This window comes from Pseudophryne corroboree, chromosome 2 (genome assembly GCF_028390025.1).
Source record: "Pseudophryne corroboree isolate aPseCor3 chromosome 2, aPseCor3.hap2, whole genome shotgun sequence".
Classification (NCBI taxonomy): Eukaryota; Metazoa; Chordata; class Amphibia; order Anura; family Myobatrachidae; genus Pseudophryne; species Pseudophryne corroboree.
Genome location: NC_086445.1, coordinates 61,264,950 through 61,282,243, shown reverse-complemented (window position 1 = coordinate 61,282,243; position 17,294 = coordinate 61,264,950). Strand labels below are relative to the sequence as shown.

General features: G+C 48.7%; 1 protein-coding gene across 13 annotated transcripts in view; it reads left to right on the top strand.

The window, feature by feature from the left end:
* PICALM (phosphatidylinositol binding clathrin assembly protein) overlaps positions 1-17,294 on the top strand; it is a 160,821-nt gene that overhangs the window by 118,155 nt on the left and 25,372 nt on the right. For 4 of the 13 annotated variants that reach the window (XM_063951356.1, XM_063951355.1, XM_063951360.1 and 1 more), the window contains exons 10-14: positions 6,038-6,161; positions 6,323-6,459; positions 9,724-9,824; positions 12,152-12,298; positions 12,455-12,526. In XM_063951356.1, the coding sequence (XP_063807426.1) occupies positions 6,038-6,161; positions 6,323-6,459; positions 9,724-9,824; positions 12,152-12,298; positions 12,455-12,526 (581 nt within the window). The remainder of the gene's footprint in view (positions 1-6,037; positions 6,162-6,322; positions 6,460-9,723; positions 9,825-12,151; positions 12,299-12,454; positions 12,527-17,294) is intronic. The other 9 variants (XM_063951366.1, XM_063951365.1, XM_063951368.1 and 6 more) reach the window with 7 other exon arrangements.

The window sequence follows — 17,294 nt, the reverse complement described above, 5'->3', positions numbered from 1 at the left end:
GGATGCTGGGGACTCCGTAAGGACCATGGGGTATAGACGGGCTCCGCAGGAGATAGGGCACCTAAAAGAACTTTGACTATGGGTGTGCACTGGCACTGCAGAGAGCTCTCCGGAGTTTTCTGTTGAAGAAAAATTTTGTTAGGTTTTTTATTTTCAGGGAGTCCTGTTGGCAACAGGCTCCCTGCATCGTGGGACCGAGGAGAGAGAAGCAGAGCTGGCTTGTCAAGTCGGGCACTGCTTCTAAGGCTACTGGACACCATTAGCTCCAGAGGGAGTTGGAACACAGGTCTCACCTGGGGTTCGTCCCGGAGCCGCGCCGCCGTCTTCCTCACAGATGCCGAAGATAGAAGCCGGATGAGAAGGCAGAAGACATCAGATCTTCATGAGGTACCGCTGCGCGCCATTGCTCCCAGTCTCACACACACAGAGCAGCACTGAAGGGTGCAGGGCGCAGGGGGGGGCGCCCTGGGCAGCAATAAACCTCACATTTGGGCACATGCAGATTGATAAGGCTGCGGAGGCAGTAAATCTATGATCCCCCGCCATTTTAATTGAAAAATCACTGGGACCGAAGCCCGCCGTCGGGTGGGCGGGGCTTGATCCTCAGCACTAAGCAGCGCCATTTTCTCCACAGAAGCTGCATGAGGAAAACTCTGGCTCCCTGGTCTCTCCCCTGCTGAACTTCACAGGCTGGAAAAAAGAGGAGGGGGGCACATTAGCGACGCAGTGAGTGGGAATTGGTATATTATATATAGAAAAGCACTATCTGGTCATATTTTTTCCAGAGTTTTTAAGCGCTGGTGTGTGCTGGCATACTCTCTCTCTGTCTCTCCTTAGGGCCTGGTTGGGGTTTTGTCCCCTTATAGGTTAATCCCTGTGTGTGTGGGGTGTCTGTACGTGTGTGTCGACATGTCTGAGGCGGAAGCCTTCTCCAAGGAGGAGGTGGAGCAAATGAGTGGTGTGTCCCCGTCGGTTGTGCCGACTCCGGATTGGATGGACATGTGGCATATGTTGAATGCAAGTGTGGCATCTTTACATAAAAGGCTTGATAAGGCTGAATTAGGGGGGACATCAGGCGGTCAATCCTCGGATTGGACCGACTCACAGGGCCCGTCGGGGTCTCAAAAGCGTCCCTTAACACAAGACACTACTACCTACACGGATTCTGATTCCAGTGTCGACTACGACGAAGTAAAATTGCACCCTAGGGTGACTAAAACTATTCAGTGTATGATTGTGGCAATAAGGGATATGTTGCATATTGAGGATGAACCCTCGGTCCCCGACACACGGGTACACATGTTTAAGGAAAAGAAACAGATTATTAACTTTCCCACATCTCATGAATTAAATGAATTCTTTGGAAAAGCTTTGGAGACTCCGGAAAAGAGACTGCAGATCCCCAAAAGAATTTATGTGGCATACCCCCTTCCCTAAGCAGGACAGGGAGATTTGGGAATCACCCCCCACTGTGGACAAGGCCCTGACGCGCCTGTCTAAGAAAGTGGCGCTACCGTCTCCTGACACAGCGGCCCTTAAGGACCCTGCAGATCGTAGGCAAGAAACTACGTTAAAGTGTATTTATTCTCATACAGGTGCTGTGCTAAGGCCGACAATTGCGTCGGCATGGGTGTGTAGCGCAATTGCAGCTTGGACAGATGAGCTGACAGATCAATTTGATAATATGGATAAGGATACTATATTCTTAACTCTAGCCCATATAAAAGACGCAGTCTTATTTGTGAGGGATGCTCAAAGGGACATTGGACTGCTAGCTTCTAGGGCCAATGCCATGTCTATCTCAGCGAGAAGATCCTTATGGACTCGCCAGTGATGCGGATTCCAAAAAACATATGGAAGTACTACCCTATAAGGGTGATGTATTGTTTGGGCATGGGCTGACGGACCTGGTTTCCACAGCTACAGCAGGTAAATCAAATTTTTTACCATATATTCCCCAACAGCAAAAGAAAGTTACACCCTATCAGATGCAGTCCTTTCGGTCGCACAAGTCCAGAAGAGGTCGGGGATCCTCTTTCCTCGCCAGCGGTAAGGGCAGAGGCAAAAGAGCACCTGCTTCGGCAGGTGCCCAGGAGCAAAAGTCCTCCCCGGCTGCTCCAAAACCCACAGCATGACGCTGGGGCTCCCCTGAGGGAGTCCGCACCGGTGGGGGCACGTCTTCGACTTTTCAGTCAGGCCTGGGTCAGTTCGGACCTGAATCCCTGGGTTTCGGACATAGTTTCCCAGGGTTACAAATTGGAATTCGAGGAGGTGCCCCCGCGACGATTTTTCAAATCGGCCCTACCAGCTTCCACATCGGAAAGGGATATAGTGTTAGCTGCAATTCAGACGCTGTGTATACAGCAAGTGATAATCAATGTTCCCCTGCACCAGCAGGGAAGAGGTTACTACTCAACCCTATTTGTGGTCCCGAAACCGGACGGTTCGGTCAGACCTATTTTGAATCTGAAATCCCTAAACCTGTACATAAAAAGATTCAAATTCAAAATGGAATCTCTCAGAGCGATAATAGCCAACATGGAGGAGGGGGAGTTTATGGTGTCTCTGGACATAAAGGATGCGTACCTTCATGTCCCCATATATGCCCCCCATCAGGAATACCTGAGATTCGCTGTACAGGATTGTCATTACCAATTTCAGACGTTGCCGTTTGGACTCTCCACGGCCCCGAGGATTTTCACCAAGATAATGACTGAAATGATGGTGGTCCTGCGCAAGCATGGAGTCACAATTATCCCATACTTGGACGATCTTCTGATAAAAGCGAGATCAAGGGAGAAATTGCTGAGCAGTGTGGCGCTCTCTCTGAGAGTGCTGCAGTAACGAGGTTGGATTCTAAATCTACCAAAGTCACAGTTGATTCCGACAACTCGACTAACGTTCCTAGGTATGATACTGGATACGGAACAAATGAAGGTCTTTCTCCCAATAGAGAAGGCCCAAGAAATCCAGAACATGGTCAGAGACCTGCTAAAACCGAAAAGGGTGTCTGCTCACCAATGCACTCGAGTTCTGGGGAAAATGGGGGCTTCCTACGAGGCCATTCCCTTCGGAAGGTTCCATGCAAGGACTTTTCAATGGGACCTTCTGGACAAGTGGTCCGGGTCCCATCTGCACTTACATCGGAAAATAACTCTGTCCCCAGGGGCCAGAGTGTCCCTCCTGGAGGGTCGCAGGTTCGGAATTCAGGATTGGATCCTGGTTACCACGGACGCTAGCCTCTGAGGATGGGGAGCGGTCACTCAGGAAAAAAAAAATTCAGGGTCTTTGGTCAGACCAGGAGTCCTGTCTACACATCAATGTGTTGGAACTCAGGGCCATTTACAACGGCCTTCGACAAGCGGAGAGTCTTCTTCGAAACCTACTGGTTCTGATTCAATCAGACAATGTCACAGCAGTGGCTCATGTGAACCGCCAAGGCGGGACAAGAAGCAGAGTCGCGATGGCGGAAGCCACAAGGATCCTTCGCTGGGCGGAAAATAATGTAAGCGCTCTATCGGCTGTCTTCATTCCGGGAGTGGACAACTGGGAAGCAGACTTCCTCAGCAGACACGATCTCCATCCAGGAGAGTGGGGACTTCATCAAGAAGTCTTTGCAGACGTAACGCATCTTTGGGGAACTCCTCAAATAGACATGATGGCGTCACGCCTCAACAAAAAGCTTCAGAGGTATTGTGCCAGGTCTCGGGACCCTCAGGCAGTAGCAGTAGACGCGCTGGTAACACCGTGGGTGTTCAAATCGGTCTACGTGTTTCCTCCTCTTCCTCTCATCACAAAGGTGTTGAGGATCATAAGACGAAGAAGAGTACAGACGATATTCGTTGTCCCAGACTGGCCTCGAAGGGCCTGGTACTTGGATCTACAAGAGCTGCTCACAGGAGATCCCTGGCCTCTTCCTCTCAGGGAAGACCTGTTGCAACAGGCGCCCTGTGTATTTCAAGACTTACCGCGGTTACGTTTGATGGCATGGCGGTTGAACGCCGAATCCTAGCGAAAAAGGGGATTCCGGAAGAGGTCATCCCTACTTTAATAAAGGCTAGGAAGGAGGTGACGGTAAAACATTATCACCGTATCTGGCGAAAGTATGTGTCTTGGTGTGAGTCCAAGAATGCGCCTACGGAAGATTTTCATCTGGGTCGTTTTCTCCACTTCCTACAGACAGGAGTGGATATAGGCCTGAAATTAGGCTCTGTTAAGGTACAGATTTCGGCCCTCTCAATTTTCTTTCAGAAGGAATTGGCTTCTCTTCCAGAAGTCTAGACGTTTGTAAAGGGAGTGCTGCACATCCAGCCCCCTTTTGTGCCTCCAGTGGCACCATGGGACCTGAACGTGGTGTTGCAGTTCTTAAAATCACACTGGTTTTAACCGCTTACCAAGGTTGAGTTGAAATTTCTTACCTGGAAGGTGGTCATGCTGTTGGCCTTGGCATCAGCAAGGCGAGTGTCTGAATTGGCAGCTTTGTCACACAAAAGCCCCTACTTGATTTTTCATGTGGATCGAGCTGAACTGAGGACACGTCCGCAATTTTTGCCTAAAGTGGTTTCTTCGTTCCATATGAATCAACCTATTGTGGTGCCTGTGACTACAAGTGACCTGGAGGATTCCAGATACCTGGATGTAGTCAGGGCCTTAAAGATTTATGTAGCCAGACTGCTAAAATTAGGAAAACAGAGGCTCTGTTTGTCCTGTATGCTGCTAATAAGATTGGCGCACCTGCTTCGAAGCAGACTATTGCTCGCTGGATCTGTAATACGATTCAGCAGGCTCACTCTACGGCTGGATTGCCGGTACCAAATTCGGTTAAAGCTCATTCCACTAGGAAGGTGGGCTCTTCTTGGGCGGCTGCCCGAGGCGTCTCGGCATTACAGCTTTGCCGAGCGGCGACTTGGCCAGGGTCAAACACATTTGCTAAATTCTACAAGTTTGATACCCTGGCTGATGAGGACCTAGCGTTTGCTCAGTCGGTGCTGCAGAGTCATACGCACTCTCCCGCCCGATTGGATGCTTTGGTATAAACCCCATGGTCCTTACGGAGTCCCCAGCATCCTCTAGGACGTAAGAGAAAATAAGATTTTAAACCTACCGGTAAATCTATTTCTCCTAGTCCGTAGAGGATGCTGGGCGCCCGTCCCAGTGCGGAAACTCTGCAAGACTTGTATATAGTTGTTGCTTACATAAGGGTTATGTTACAGTTGACATCGGTCTTGGACCGTTACTGTAGTTTGTTCATACTGTTAACTGGTTATGTATGTTCCAGGTTACATGGTATGATTGGTGTGGGCTGGTATGAATCTTGCCCTTGGATTGCTAAATCCTGCCTTGTATTGTCCATCTTCTCTGGGCACAGTTCTCTAACTGAGGTCTGGAGGAGGGGCATAGAGGGAGGAGCCAGTGCACACCCATAGTCAAAGTTCTTTTTAGGTGCCCATGTCTCCTGCGGAGCCCGTCTATACCCCATGGTCCTTAGGGAGTCCCCAGCATCCTCTACGGACTAGGAGAAATAGATTTACCGGTAGGTTTAAAATCTTATTTTATGGGAAATGGTACAATCCCATAAATGCAAAAAAAGGTCCCCTTTTTTCTGCGTGGCACTACACGTCTCAGCATGGTATCACCTCTTATTATGTTTAAAGTTATGGCATGCAGCCCAAAAGGAATGCAATCAATTTGCTGGCTGTCGGGATCCCGGCAGTCAGGATACTGACGTCTGAATCCCGGCAGCTGGATTCCCGGCGCACAGGTGACTATTCCCACTCGTGGGAGTCCACGACACCCATCGAGTGAGAATAGAACCTGTGGCGAGCCACCCAGGCCGCAAGGGGACTCTTAACGCTTGCCCCACTGCCGACATTTTGGCGGACGGGATGCCGCTGTCAGCCAGCACCCCGCACCCCGGTAAATAGTATGTATTCCGTCCAGTAGAACTCCTGCAATGCCAAACACTGGGCATGTCACAATTTTGCACCGTTTATCCACAGTCTGCCAGTAAATGCAAACCCCTCTCTCTCTAATTCAGGGCAACCACACTTTCCAATGCAGTCTCATCCCTCGCAAGCACAGGACTATCTCTCACTAGAGTGGATGAAAGAGAAAAGCAAGCGGCACTGGAGGAGGAGCAGGCACGGCTAAAAGCTTTAAAGGTAATGTGTGCGTGTCACCTGCCTTAAGGCCTTGGCTTTGCAATACATGTTCTTCTGACTTTCCTATTGACACGGATGCATCAGGATGTTTGTTTTCGCCTTTGTTTTGTTGTTTTCCTTGGACAGCTACGGTTTTGGCTCCATTTGTTTATTTTATTCAGGAACAGCGTCTTAAGGAGCTCGCCAAAAAGCCTCACAACGCCTCTACCACCGCCTCCTCCCCCGTGTCTTCGTCAGCAGGCAGCATAAACACCACAGCTGCAATTGACCTTTTTTCAACACCTGGTTCCTTAAACAGGTAAAATGCTGAACACTTTTTTTTTTTTTGTTTGTTTTTTAAACATGGGTAGCAAAATTGCATACACAGTAGATGACGTCGCTCTAGTGTTTCCTCTCCCGAGGCGGCCGGTCGTTGACCGGGATACACACTGAGCGATTTGACCGTTCATATCGCCCAGTGACATAACGCAACAGCTGGGCCGTGCTGGCAGCTCCTGGGCGACAGTTCAGATTGAGCGTGCATGCGCTGCCGACACTGAGGGTCGTTAACGACACGCGGTGCCGTGCATCGGTAGTCGTTGCTGGCATACACACTTGCCGAAAAAGTGAATGACGTTACTCAGTAAGGGTGAAAATGAGCGACGTAGTTCATTTTATTGGCAAGTGTGTGTGTACCTTAAGGGGTATATTCAATTGAAGTTGAAAGCTGCCGTCTATCGAAAAGACGTCCGTTTTCGACTTTTTTAGGTCGGGAGGCGTTCCGACCTATTCAATATAACCCCAAATTATTCGACAAGTCGAAAAGCACGTGGATCGGCGGAATAGCTGGTGATCCGCGTGCTTGTGTCGAATTTTCGACCATTTCAATTGGACTTAAAAAAAAAAAAAAAAAAAAGTCGAAGTCAGATGAGTGACCTGAGACCGGGAGAGCCGCGGGCAGACTGAGAGCAACGCCGGAGGATGTCACAGCAGCGTCCACCCGTCTCCAGCAAGTGAGACCCCGCTTGCTGGAGCCGGGTGGACGCTGCAGTGAGCAGCGGCTGTGATGCGGGTACGGGGAGAAGCAGAGAGATGGGGGGGGGGAGCAGCTGTAGTGCTGCTGTCCTTCGTCTCCCCGCGGCTCTCCCCCGTCTAGCTCCTGCATCTCAATTCGACTTTTTTAAAAGTCGAATTGAGATGACATTGACTAGCCCAGGTCGGATCCATTCCGACAAATGAATGTCGGAATGGATCCGACTTCAATTGAATATACCCCTAAGAGACTTGGGGGGGGGGGGGGTCATTGAGCAAACATTTTTATCTGTTTTTTTTTTTTTATATAGACCATTTTGTTTCTTTGATGTTGAGCAATCAATGCTCTGTTGTTTAATTGTACAAATAACGTCTCCAGGTTGTGATTAATTAGCGGATAATATTGACATCTCATTCATGGTGATAAAACCTTTTATGTAGATTATATCATTATTTGCTGTTTAGTTTAGAAAGGGATTTTTACGCTGTAATCTGCCCCATAGTACTGTCACTGGTCTCCCGACAGTACTAGGTGATTGTGATTTCAGCCGACACGAGGACAGCTCTGCGGCTTGTCTCTGGAGGTGTCAGTGACCTGGTTTATTAAAAACGGTTTAAATATGTATAAGGGGAACTAAAAGTAATTTGCTGTCCAAATCTCTTAATTTGCATTGTAATCGAACCCTATACCTAGAGCTCCACCCGTTTCCCCCACACTCCCATCTTCAGGCCTTTATGGCGGGGAGATTCCAGCCAGGAGTCAGCTGTCTATTTACCCCGATGCTGAAATGACTGCGGTTCTTGCAGCGGAACCCACACATGAGTTGTGACAATGGGAGTTTTGCGCTCTCCCTCGTTTATTATCTCTTTGCACTCCTTTACGATAAGTTATGGGGGGAAGGGCGCATCTTATTGTTTTCAATGATTTTGATGCATTAGGGTGTTTTATCAACCACTAGATGATCTGTCATGGTTAAGTCACCCAGAAGTACGCTCCGCAGTCCGCCGATTGCTCAGTCAGAGCGTTGCTGCTGCTCTGTGGAGGTTTATGGATATTCCTGTGCTTTAGTTTTATTGCTTCTTTTATCTCCCTGCTGCTTCCTAGTATGTTTTTCCCTCTCCTGACAAGTGCTCTCGTTAAAGGTCCATGATAGAATGGATGTAAAGGGCTATAGACTGACATTGCGTGTGCATTGTGTGTTGCTACATGTTTCCGATCATTGATTGCTGATGTTACACAAGAAAATGTGGAATAGAGGGTGCAACGTGCTAGAGAATTGTCCCCACAGTACCTGGAGTTTACATGTGTTGCCACCAGGTCCGTTACATTGAGAACTGAAGGGAGCAGCCATTATACCAGTTCTTTAGGGTTGTGCTTTTGCTCTCGTGCTGCATAATGATGACTGTGTGGTGCTCGGTATAATCTTATAACAATGTATGAGAACTAGTACACAGGTAAAAGGTGATGTAACACATACAGTAGTTCTGTGTCGTGAGCTCATAAGTGCCAGTTGTTTAATCTAGGCATGAAGTCCTGATTCCATTTGCTTTATGAATGTGGGAGGATTGAATAAAAGTTGAGTGCCTACTTGTTTTGTTTAGCAATATTCATAGACTTCTAGTCTTACATGATTCTAGTTTCAGCACGGATAAGGGAGGCGCAACTGGTAGCCAATCAGATCACTGGAATGGTCATAGCAGTTACAGATGAGGGCCTCCTGTGGGAGGCAGCGACAAGTCCGCTGTAGTGGTAGTTATGACAGGCGCAGTGTCAGGTTGTGAGGAAATGGGAATGGAGGCAGCAGGAAGCCACAGACTGAGAGGTAGATAGTGGAAGGAGCAGGGTCCCCAGCAGCACAGAGTATATCAGGAGATGAGTGATGTGTCGGTGAGGAGAGGGCTGCATGTGACGGGGGCAGTGACATGATGTGTGGAGGGGAATGGAGGTAGCAGGAAGCCACAGACTGCGGTAAATAGCAGAAGGGAGCAGGGTCCCCAGCAGCACAGAGTATATCAGGTGGTTAATGATGTGTCTGTGAGGACAGGGCTGCATGTGACATGATGTGAGAAGGGGAATGGAGGCAGCAGGATGCCACACGTAGCTATGTACTGGAGTGGAAGGAGCAGGGTCTCCCAGCAGCACAGCATAGTGAAATGTGGCTTCTGTTATTGAGGTGTGATAGTTGTGGGGCCCAGTGCACCTGTATATATGATGACCTTGATACATCCTACTTGTTAAATAATACAGTAGCAGATGGATGAATCCTTAATTAAATAATATTTTGCCTTGGAGTTTGTAGGTCATGGAATCCTTGGAGATGGGACTTGCAGCCCCTCTTCCATGCACTTATTTAAAATCCAGAAAGGAATAAGAACCGGGGTTACGGACGAGCTGCGTGTGTGTATACAGCCGCTGCATAGAATTCCTATTAAGTACAAGTCACCTGTGTGAAGCGTATAGGAGCAGTTGCGTCTGCTGTTGGGGGGAAGTATTTGTGTGGGATGTGTGTAATTGCACAGACATAACAGTGCCTGTGTTTTCTCTCCTCAGCAGTTCCAAGCTGCCAAATGACTTGCTTGACATGCAGCCAAGTTTCCAGCCAGCTGTTCATCCGCTGAGCACTGTACCACAAGTAGCAAGTACATGGGGAGGTAAGGAGCGTGTCTTCACCATTACCGCCTGCAGGACTTTCCCTAAGCCTGGAACGTGCTGTATTATTCAGTAAATGGTTGTGGAGGCTCTTGGGACTGTAAATCTTGTTTAGTTTTCCTAGTTTGGATGTAAAGGGAACCTTCCAGCATTGCACTAACCAGATAAATCAGTAGCTGAAGATGGGAGCGATGATGGGGCTTTTTTTAATGCTGTCTAGATGACGTCTGTGAATAAGCAGTTTGAGTAGTGCAAATGGGATCTTGGGAAGCTGCGTTCAGGACGATCCTCGGAGTTGAAATATAATAAACATTTGAGTTGGTTCCAGCAACATTCTTGGGTTGAATAGATGCGTGGAGAATAGATTCTAAGGGATAGGGTGCAGGATTCAGAATCTTCCAAGACATTGGGAGCTCGGCGCTCAGATTTAAACCAACCTGCTTTTATGTTACTAAACGTTTCTGCTTTACGTTTCACTGCCAACTCCTACTCCGCAATCTCTGATCCCGCACCCTATTGCATTCAGCCCTGTGTCTGCATAAAACGCTTATTGCTCCCACCGTTGTTTCTACATATATTTATTCATATGTCATATGTGTTAGCAACGAGTGGCATTAGGTTTGGTTACAGTATACCTGAATGTGATTGAGGTACGTCATTGAGCGGGCTAGGTTTCCAGCACTGCAGCCCTGTCCTCTAATTTAAGCTGTAGGTTGAGAGTCTAATTTAACAGTAGGTGTTGAAACACCTCACTCACAAACTTTAAATTTACCTGATTAGGGGTATATTCAATTAAGGTCGAAACTGCCATCTTGTCGAAAAGACGGCAGTTTTCGACTTTTTCAGGTCGTAAGGGATTCCGACCTATTCAGTCCCGAGCGTTTTTATTCGAGAAGTCGGGGAATTCGACTTGTCGAATAGTACGTGAATTGGCGGTATAGCTGCCGATTCGTGTACTTCTGAGGGAAACAGGGCCAAATTCGACAGGTTTTGGCCCTGTTTCCGACCATCTCAGTCCGACTTTAAAAAAAAAGTTGACCTGAGAGGAGGAGACGGGGGACAGCAGCGCTACAGGAGGATGTGTCATAGCCGCCGCTCACAGCAGCGTCCACCCGGCTCCAGCAAGTGAGATCCCTGCTTTTGCTGGAGCTGGGTGGACGCTGCCGTGAGGTCTGGCAGCTGTGCCCCATCCTCCTGCAGCGCTGCTGTCCCCCGTCACCGGCGTCTGTCCCCCGTCTGGCTGCGGCTCTCCCCTCTCTCCGGTCCCTCATCTCAATTCGACTTTTTTTTAAAGTTGAATTGAGATGGGCATTGAATAGCCCTTGTCGGATCCATTCCAACAAATGCATGTCGGAATGGGTCCGAACTTAATTGAATATACCCCTTAGAATTTTGAGGAGGTGGGGGTGTCTTAACAGCTATGTTGCATGCTTGATCCTTGCCGTAGTAGAAGAGTGAAACGCGTCACTGGACTGTTGGTTGGAACTTTCCTGGTAACTCCCCGAAGATCACAAGTGTAACATTGTATTTTTACACACACGCGTATAAATTAGTGATGAGCGGATTCGGTTTTACTCGGTTTTACTCGGTTCTCAAAACCGAATCTTATTGGCTCACTGATGTCACGTGTTTTGGATAGCCAATAAGATTCGGTTTTGAGAACCGAGTAAAACCGAGTAAAACCGAATCCGCTCATCACTAGTATAAATAGTTATTTAATTATTTTTATTTATTATTTCACTTCCTGGTTTTTAATGCACTGCTCCCGTAGATATCCAAATGCATTGCTGGTTATGTACAACCCTGCATTAAAGTGATGACACCCCATTTGTGTCCTGATTAGAGCCCTATTATGGTGGACTCTGAATTGTATGGAATATGTTTTTGTCCTAGCACCAACGCCTGGATGAACATGACTTATAAGAAGAATTATACCCAATAAACCCGATGCCATATGTAATTAGAGTTCCCATCAGAATGGGACGTATTATTCTATTATTATGTAAGCAGCATGTGGTCTTTGATGTTGGGATCGTGTTGTCATTTATTAAATGTCCAATTAGCTTGATTTCTTCTTTGCCCATCGGTTCAATATAACTCAAGGCCAAGCGTTAGATGTGTATTAAGTGTGTATACGGCGCTGAGACTGCAGCTGTGTACCCACTATGTGTGCAGTATAAGGGGGTCCGGTTATGTCCGTGGACGGAGTAGTATATGCGCTTGTGAATGTGTTACTGACTTTGTTTCTCTCCTCTTACTAACGATCTGGTGTGTATGCTCTTTCTTTCCTCTCTGCTAACCTGTCCTGTCTGTGAATGGGGATGTGCAGATCCCTTCTCTTCTGAAGCTGCCGATGAGTCCATCCAAAATCTAAATCCTTTCCTCAGTAACCCTTGCGATGGTGCCCATCTGCCTGTTATAACTGCTGACACAGCCAGTTACACAGCTAAGACTCCTAACCGTGACATGTTTATTGGTAATGTACCATTCAGTCTATATCCATCTAATCCGTAGCCCCAGGTGTGTGTTTGTAAACTCTCCCACCCTATAAGTTTTGTCTAGGATTGACACCTGTACGGTTTTAAGTGTGCACTACTAGAGTCTCAAGTCTGAATTGTCTTTGGTCCTTTAGATCATGCCAATCCTTTCTCTGCACCTGTCGCATCTCATATGTATGGGCGTGGAGTAGATCCGTCTAGCTCAGGTATACCTGTATGGTTTGGGTTTACATCACCTCTGGCTGTGTTTGAGGGTATGATGTCCACCATCTGTGTAGAGTACCAGTTTCCCCCACCTCTGTGACTATGGGTGGAGCAATGAGTCCACGGGTCCTGTTGGCCAGACACCAGTAACATCACTGAGGCACAGTCAGTGTCACTAGTTCCCTTCCTTTTTCTCTTACGTCCTAGAGGATGCTGGGGTCCATATTTGTACCTTGGGATATAGACAGGTCCACCAGGAGCCATTGGCACTTTAAGAGTTTGAGAGTGTGGGCTGTCTCCTCCCTTTATGCCCCTCCCACCAGACTTAGTTTAGAAAATGTGCCCGGAGGAGCCGGTCACAGCTAGGGGAGCTCTCCTGAGTTTCCTTAGTAAAGTTTTAGTTTTAGAGTTTTTATTATTTTACAGGGAGGCTGCTGGCAACAGCCTCCCTGCATCGAGGGACTGAGGGGGGGAGCAGTGTCCGCCCTGCGGGGTCTGAGCCACTGTCTCTGCTGACTGGACACTGAGCTCCAGAGGGGATAGATCGTTCCCTGCCGCAGGGGATCACTCACCCCAGCAGCATGCCGCCACCCCCTTACAGAGCTGAAGATTGTGGCGAGTGAGTCACCGACCCCCCCTAGCAAGCGGGGGGGCGGTGTGAAGATGGCGGCATCAGGGTAGGACCGCAGTATTAACTGCGCTTCGGAGGCTCAGTGGTACATAGTGCGGCGCTGTGAGGGGCGCCCTGAGCTAGCGCCTATACCCTATACTGGTCACACAGCCTGTCGGGGTCCCCGGATCTCAGCCAGCATCAATCCTCAGGCCACTATAATCCTGTGAAGAGCGGGAAGACAGCGCCATTTTGGGGGCGGAGCTTCTCCTCAGAGCTACCCAGCAGTGTTTCAGCTCCATTTTCCAGCCTGCACAGCACTGTCAGTGAAGAGAAAGTCCCTCCACAGCAACTCCAGCTATCTATCACGGTACCAGGGGGTTGTAAAAGGGGGGCTGCAAAATGACTGTGTAACCTATTAAGGTGCACAGTCAGCGCTGGTTGGGGGTCTCCCTTTATATTGAAAGCGCTGTGTGGGGGTTGGCTCCAATCTCTGTGTTTCTATTGCCTTTCTTGGGGGTGAAACTCTGTCTGCCCTCCCTTGTGTGTGTGTGTGTGTGTGTGTGTGTGTGTGGAGTGTCTGTGGTCTCCATTAAGCAATGTCCAGGGACTCTGTCATATGCTGCAGAGGATATGTCCTCTCAGGATGATCCCATTCCATGTAAACAGGATTGCACTGGTTTAGCACACATTCCAGCAAGGGAGCCTGAGTGGTTGTCCTCTGTCAGATCAATGATTTCTCAGATTTCAAATAGGGTTGCACAAAATGAATCTGCAACGCAGGCTTTAAAGACCTCTATGGCAGTCTGGCCCAGTTCTGGTACATCAGGGCTCCCCGCTGTATATTCCCATAAACCTGCTCTTGCTCAGATCATGCAGGATGATACCGATTCTGATACTACAGACTGTGACGGGGAGGTGTTGCGGGGTGCTGCATCACTTGCAAAAGGGGTGCAGTTGATGATGGAGGCTATTAGGGATGTGTTAAATATTGCTGATACAACACCCGAGCAGTTTGAGGAGGCTTCACTGCATCAAAGGAATTGAATGCTATATTTGAAAAGGCTTGGGAAAACCCGGATGAAAAATTCCAGATACCTAAAAGGGTTCTGGTAGCGTTTCCTTTCCCGGTGGAGGATAGGAAAATATGGGAAAACCCGCCTATTGTTGACGCGTCAGTATCCAGACTCTCAAAAAAGGTGGTTTTACCTGTTCCAGGATCTACCGCCTTGAAAGAGCCGGCTGATCGTAAAATTGATAATACGCTCAAATCCATGTACACGGCTTCTGGGGTATTATTATGTCCCACTATTGCCAGTGCTTGGATTGCCAAAGCTATAGTAAAGTGGTCAGGCACGTTACTTAAGGATTTGGATACTATGGAGAAATGTGATGTTGAATTGTTTTTACGTAACATTCAGGATTTCTGGTAGAATCCATGAAGGACCTGGGTTCCATGGCTGCGGGGATTTCCTCCATGTCCGTATCAGCTCGTCGAGGGCTGTGGTTGCGCCAGTGGTCTACCAACGCGGATTCCAGGAGAAGTGTGGAGACCCTACCCTACACAGGTCAGGCTCTCTTTGGGGAAGCGTTAGATGCGTGGACCTCCACGGCTACGGCTGGTAAGTCACCCTTCCTTCCCTCAGCTACACCTGCTCCGAAGAAGCCCTTTTCTTCAGTTACGCCACAGTCCTTTCGGTCTAACAAGCCCAGAAAGGCAAAGCTGTCCAACACCTTCTTTCTGGGAGGTCGGCCCAAGTTCAAGAACCCTGCGGCTGCAGGTTCCCAGGAACAGAAACCTGCTTCAGGTATACCAAAGTCCTCCGCATGACGGTGTACTGCACGCTCTGGAGGTGGGGCTGGTGGGAGCGAGACTCAGACACTTCAGTCATGTCTGAGTGTCCTCCGGCCTGGACCCCTGGGTGCAAGATATTGTGTCTCAGGGGTACAGGCTGGAATTTCAAAATCTCCCTCCTCGCCGATTTTTCAGATCAGGCTTGCCAGCTCTGCTGGCAAACAGGACTGTCCTGCAGGAAGCCATCCAGAAGTTGGTGGAGGCACAGGTCATTGTGCCAGTACCACCTCACATGCAGAACAAAGGTTACTATTCGAACCTTTTCGTGGTACCGAAACCGGATGGTTCTGTCGGGCCCATTCTGAACTTAAAATCACTAAACCCCTTTCTGAGGGAGTTCAAGTTTAAAATGGAGTCCCTAAGGGCGGTGATATCAGGTCTGGAGGAGGGTGAATTCCTAGTATCCCTGGATATCAAGGATGCGTACCTCCACATTCCGATTTGGCTGCCGCATCAAGCTTATCTGCGATTTGCACTGTTGGAATGTCACTTTCAGTTCCAGGCCCTCCCATTCGGTCTCTCCACAGCACCGAGGGTATTCACCAAGGTGATGGCGAAAATTATGATTCTCCTCCGCAGACAGGGGGTGAACATAATTCCGTATCTGGACGATCTGCTGATAAAGGCATCGTCCAAGGAGAAGCTGTTACGGTCCATAACACTCACGACTCAGTTTCTCAGAAAACATGGTTGGATCCTGAGTCTTCCAAAGTCACATTTGGCACCAAACAGAAGATTGTCCTTTCTGGGAATGATCCTCGACACGGAAGTGCTGAGGGTGTTTCTTTGAGTGGAAAATGCGTTGGTGATTCAAACGATGGTCCGGGATGTCTTGAAGCCAGCCCGGGTGTCAATTCATCAGTGCATTCGCCTTCTAGGGAAGATGGTGGCCTCGTATGAGGCTCTGCAGTACGTAAGGTTTCATGCTCGATCCTTCCAACTGAATCTCCTAGACAAATGGTCTGGAACCCATCTACCAGAGAATTTGTCTGTCGCCAAAGGCCGGGATTTCACTCCTCTGGTGGCTGCAATTATCTCACCTTCCGGAGGGCCGCAGGTTCGGGATTCAGGACTGGAACCTTCTCACCACGGATGAAGTCTCTGGGGCTGGGGCGCAGTCACTCAAGGGGAAACCTTCCAAGGAAGGTGGTCAAGTCTGGAAGCCGCCTTCCGATAAACATTCTGGAACGAAGAGCTGTCTACAACGGTCTCCTCCAAGCGGCCCATCTTCTGAGAAATCGGGCCATTCAAGTGCAGTCGGACAGTGTGACAACAGTGGCTTACATAAACCTACAGGGCGGAACGAAGAGCAGAGCTGCGATGGCAGAGGTAACAAGAATCATCCTCCGGGCAGAAAAGCACGCGTTGGCGCTGTCAGTAATCTTCATTCCGGGAGTAGACAACTGGGAAGCGGACTTCCTCAGCAGACACTATCTTCATCCAGGGGAGTGGGCTCTCCATCCAGAGGTGTTCAAGGAGGTAACAGATCTTTAAGGCGTACCCCAGATCGACATGATGGCCTCTCGTCTCAACAAGAAGCTTCGGCGGTATTGTTCCAGATCGAGGGACCCGCCAGCAGTGGCGGTGGACGCCCTAGTGACTCTGTGGGTGTTCCAGTCACTTACCTCGGCTACGTTTGACGGCATGGAGGTTGAACGCCTGATGCTAGCTCGGAAGGGAATTCCGAACAAGGTTATTCCTACCCTGACACAGGCTAGGAAAGGAGTAACATCTAAACATTACCATCGAATCTGGAAAAAATATGTATCTTGGTGTGAGTCCAAGAAATTTTGTGTGGTGGAGTTTCAACTATGACGGTTTCTCCTCTTCTTACAAGCTGGTGTGGATATGGGCCTAAAGTTGGTATCTGTGAAGGTCCAGATTTCGGCCCTATCCGTTTTCTTCCAAAAACAATTGTCTGTCCTTTCTGATGTTCAGACCTTTTTGAAGGGAGTTGTGCACATACAACCTCCCTTTGTACCGCCTACGGCACCTTGGGACCTTAACGTGGTGTTACAGTTTTTCCAATCGGACTGGTTGAAGTCAAATTTCTTACTTGGAAAGCTGTCACTTTGTTGGCTGTAGCTTCTGCTAGACGTGTGTCGGAGCTGGGGCTTTTTCGTGTAAAAGCCCATACTTGATCTTCCACGAAGATAGAGCTGAGCTCCGGACACGTCAGCAGTTTCTTATGAAGGTTGTGTCGGCATTTCATGTCATCCAACCTGTTGTGGTGCCAGTAGCTACTGACTCCTCAATTTCATCAAAGTCCTTGGATGTTGTAAGGGCTCTGAAAATTTATGTGAAA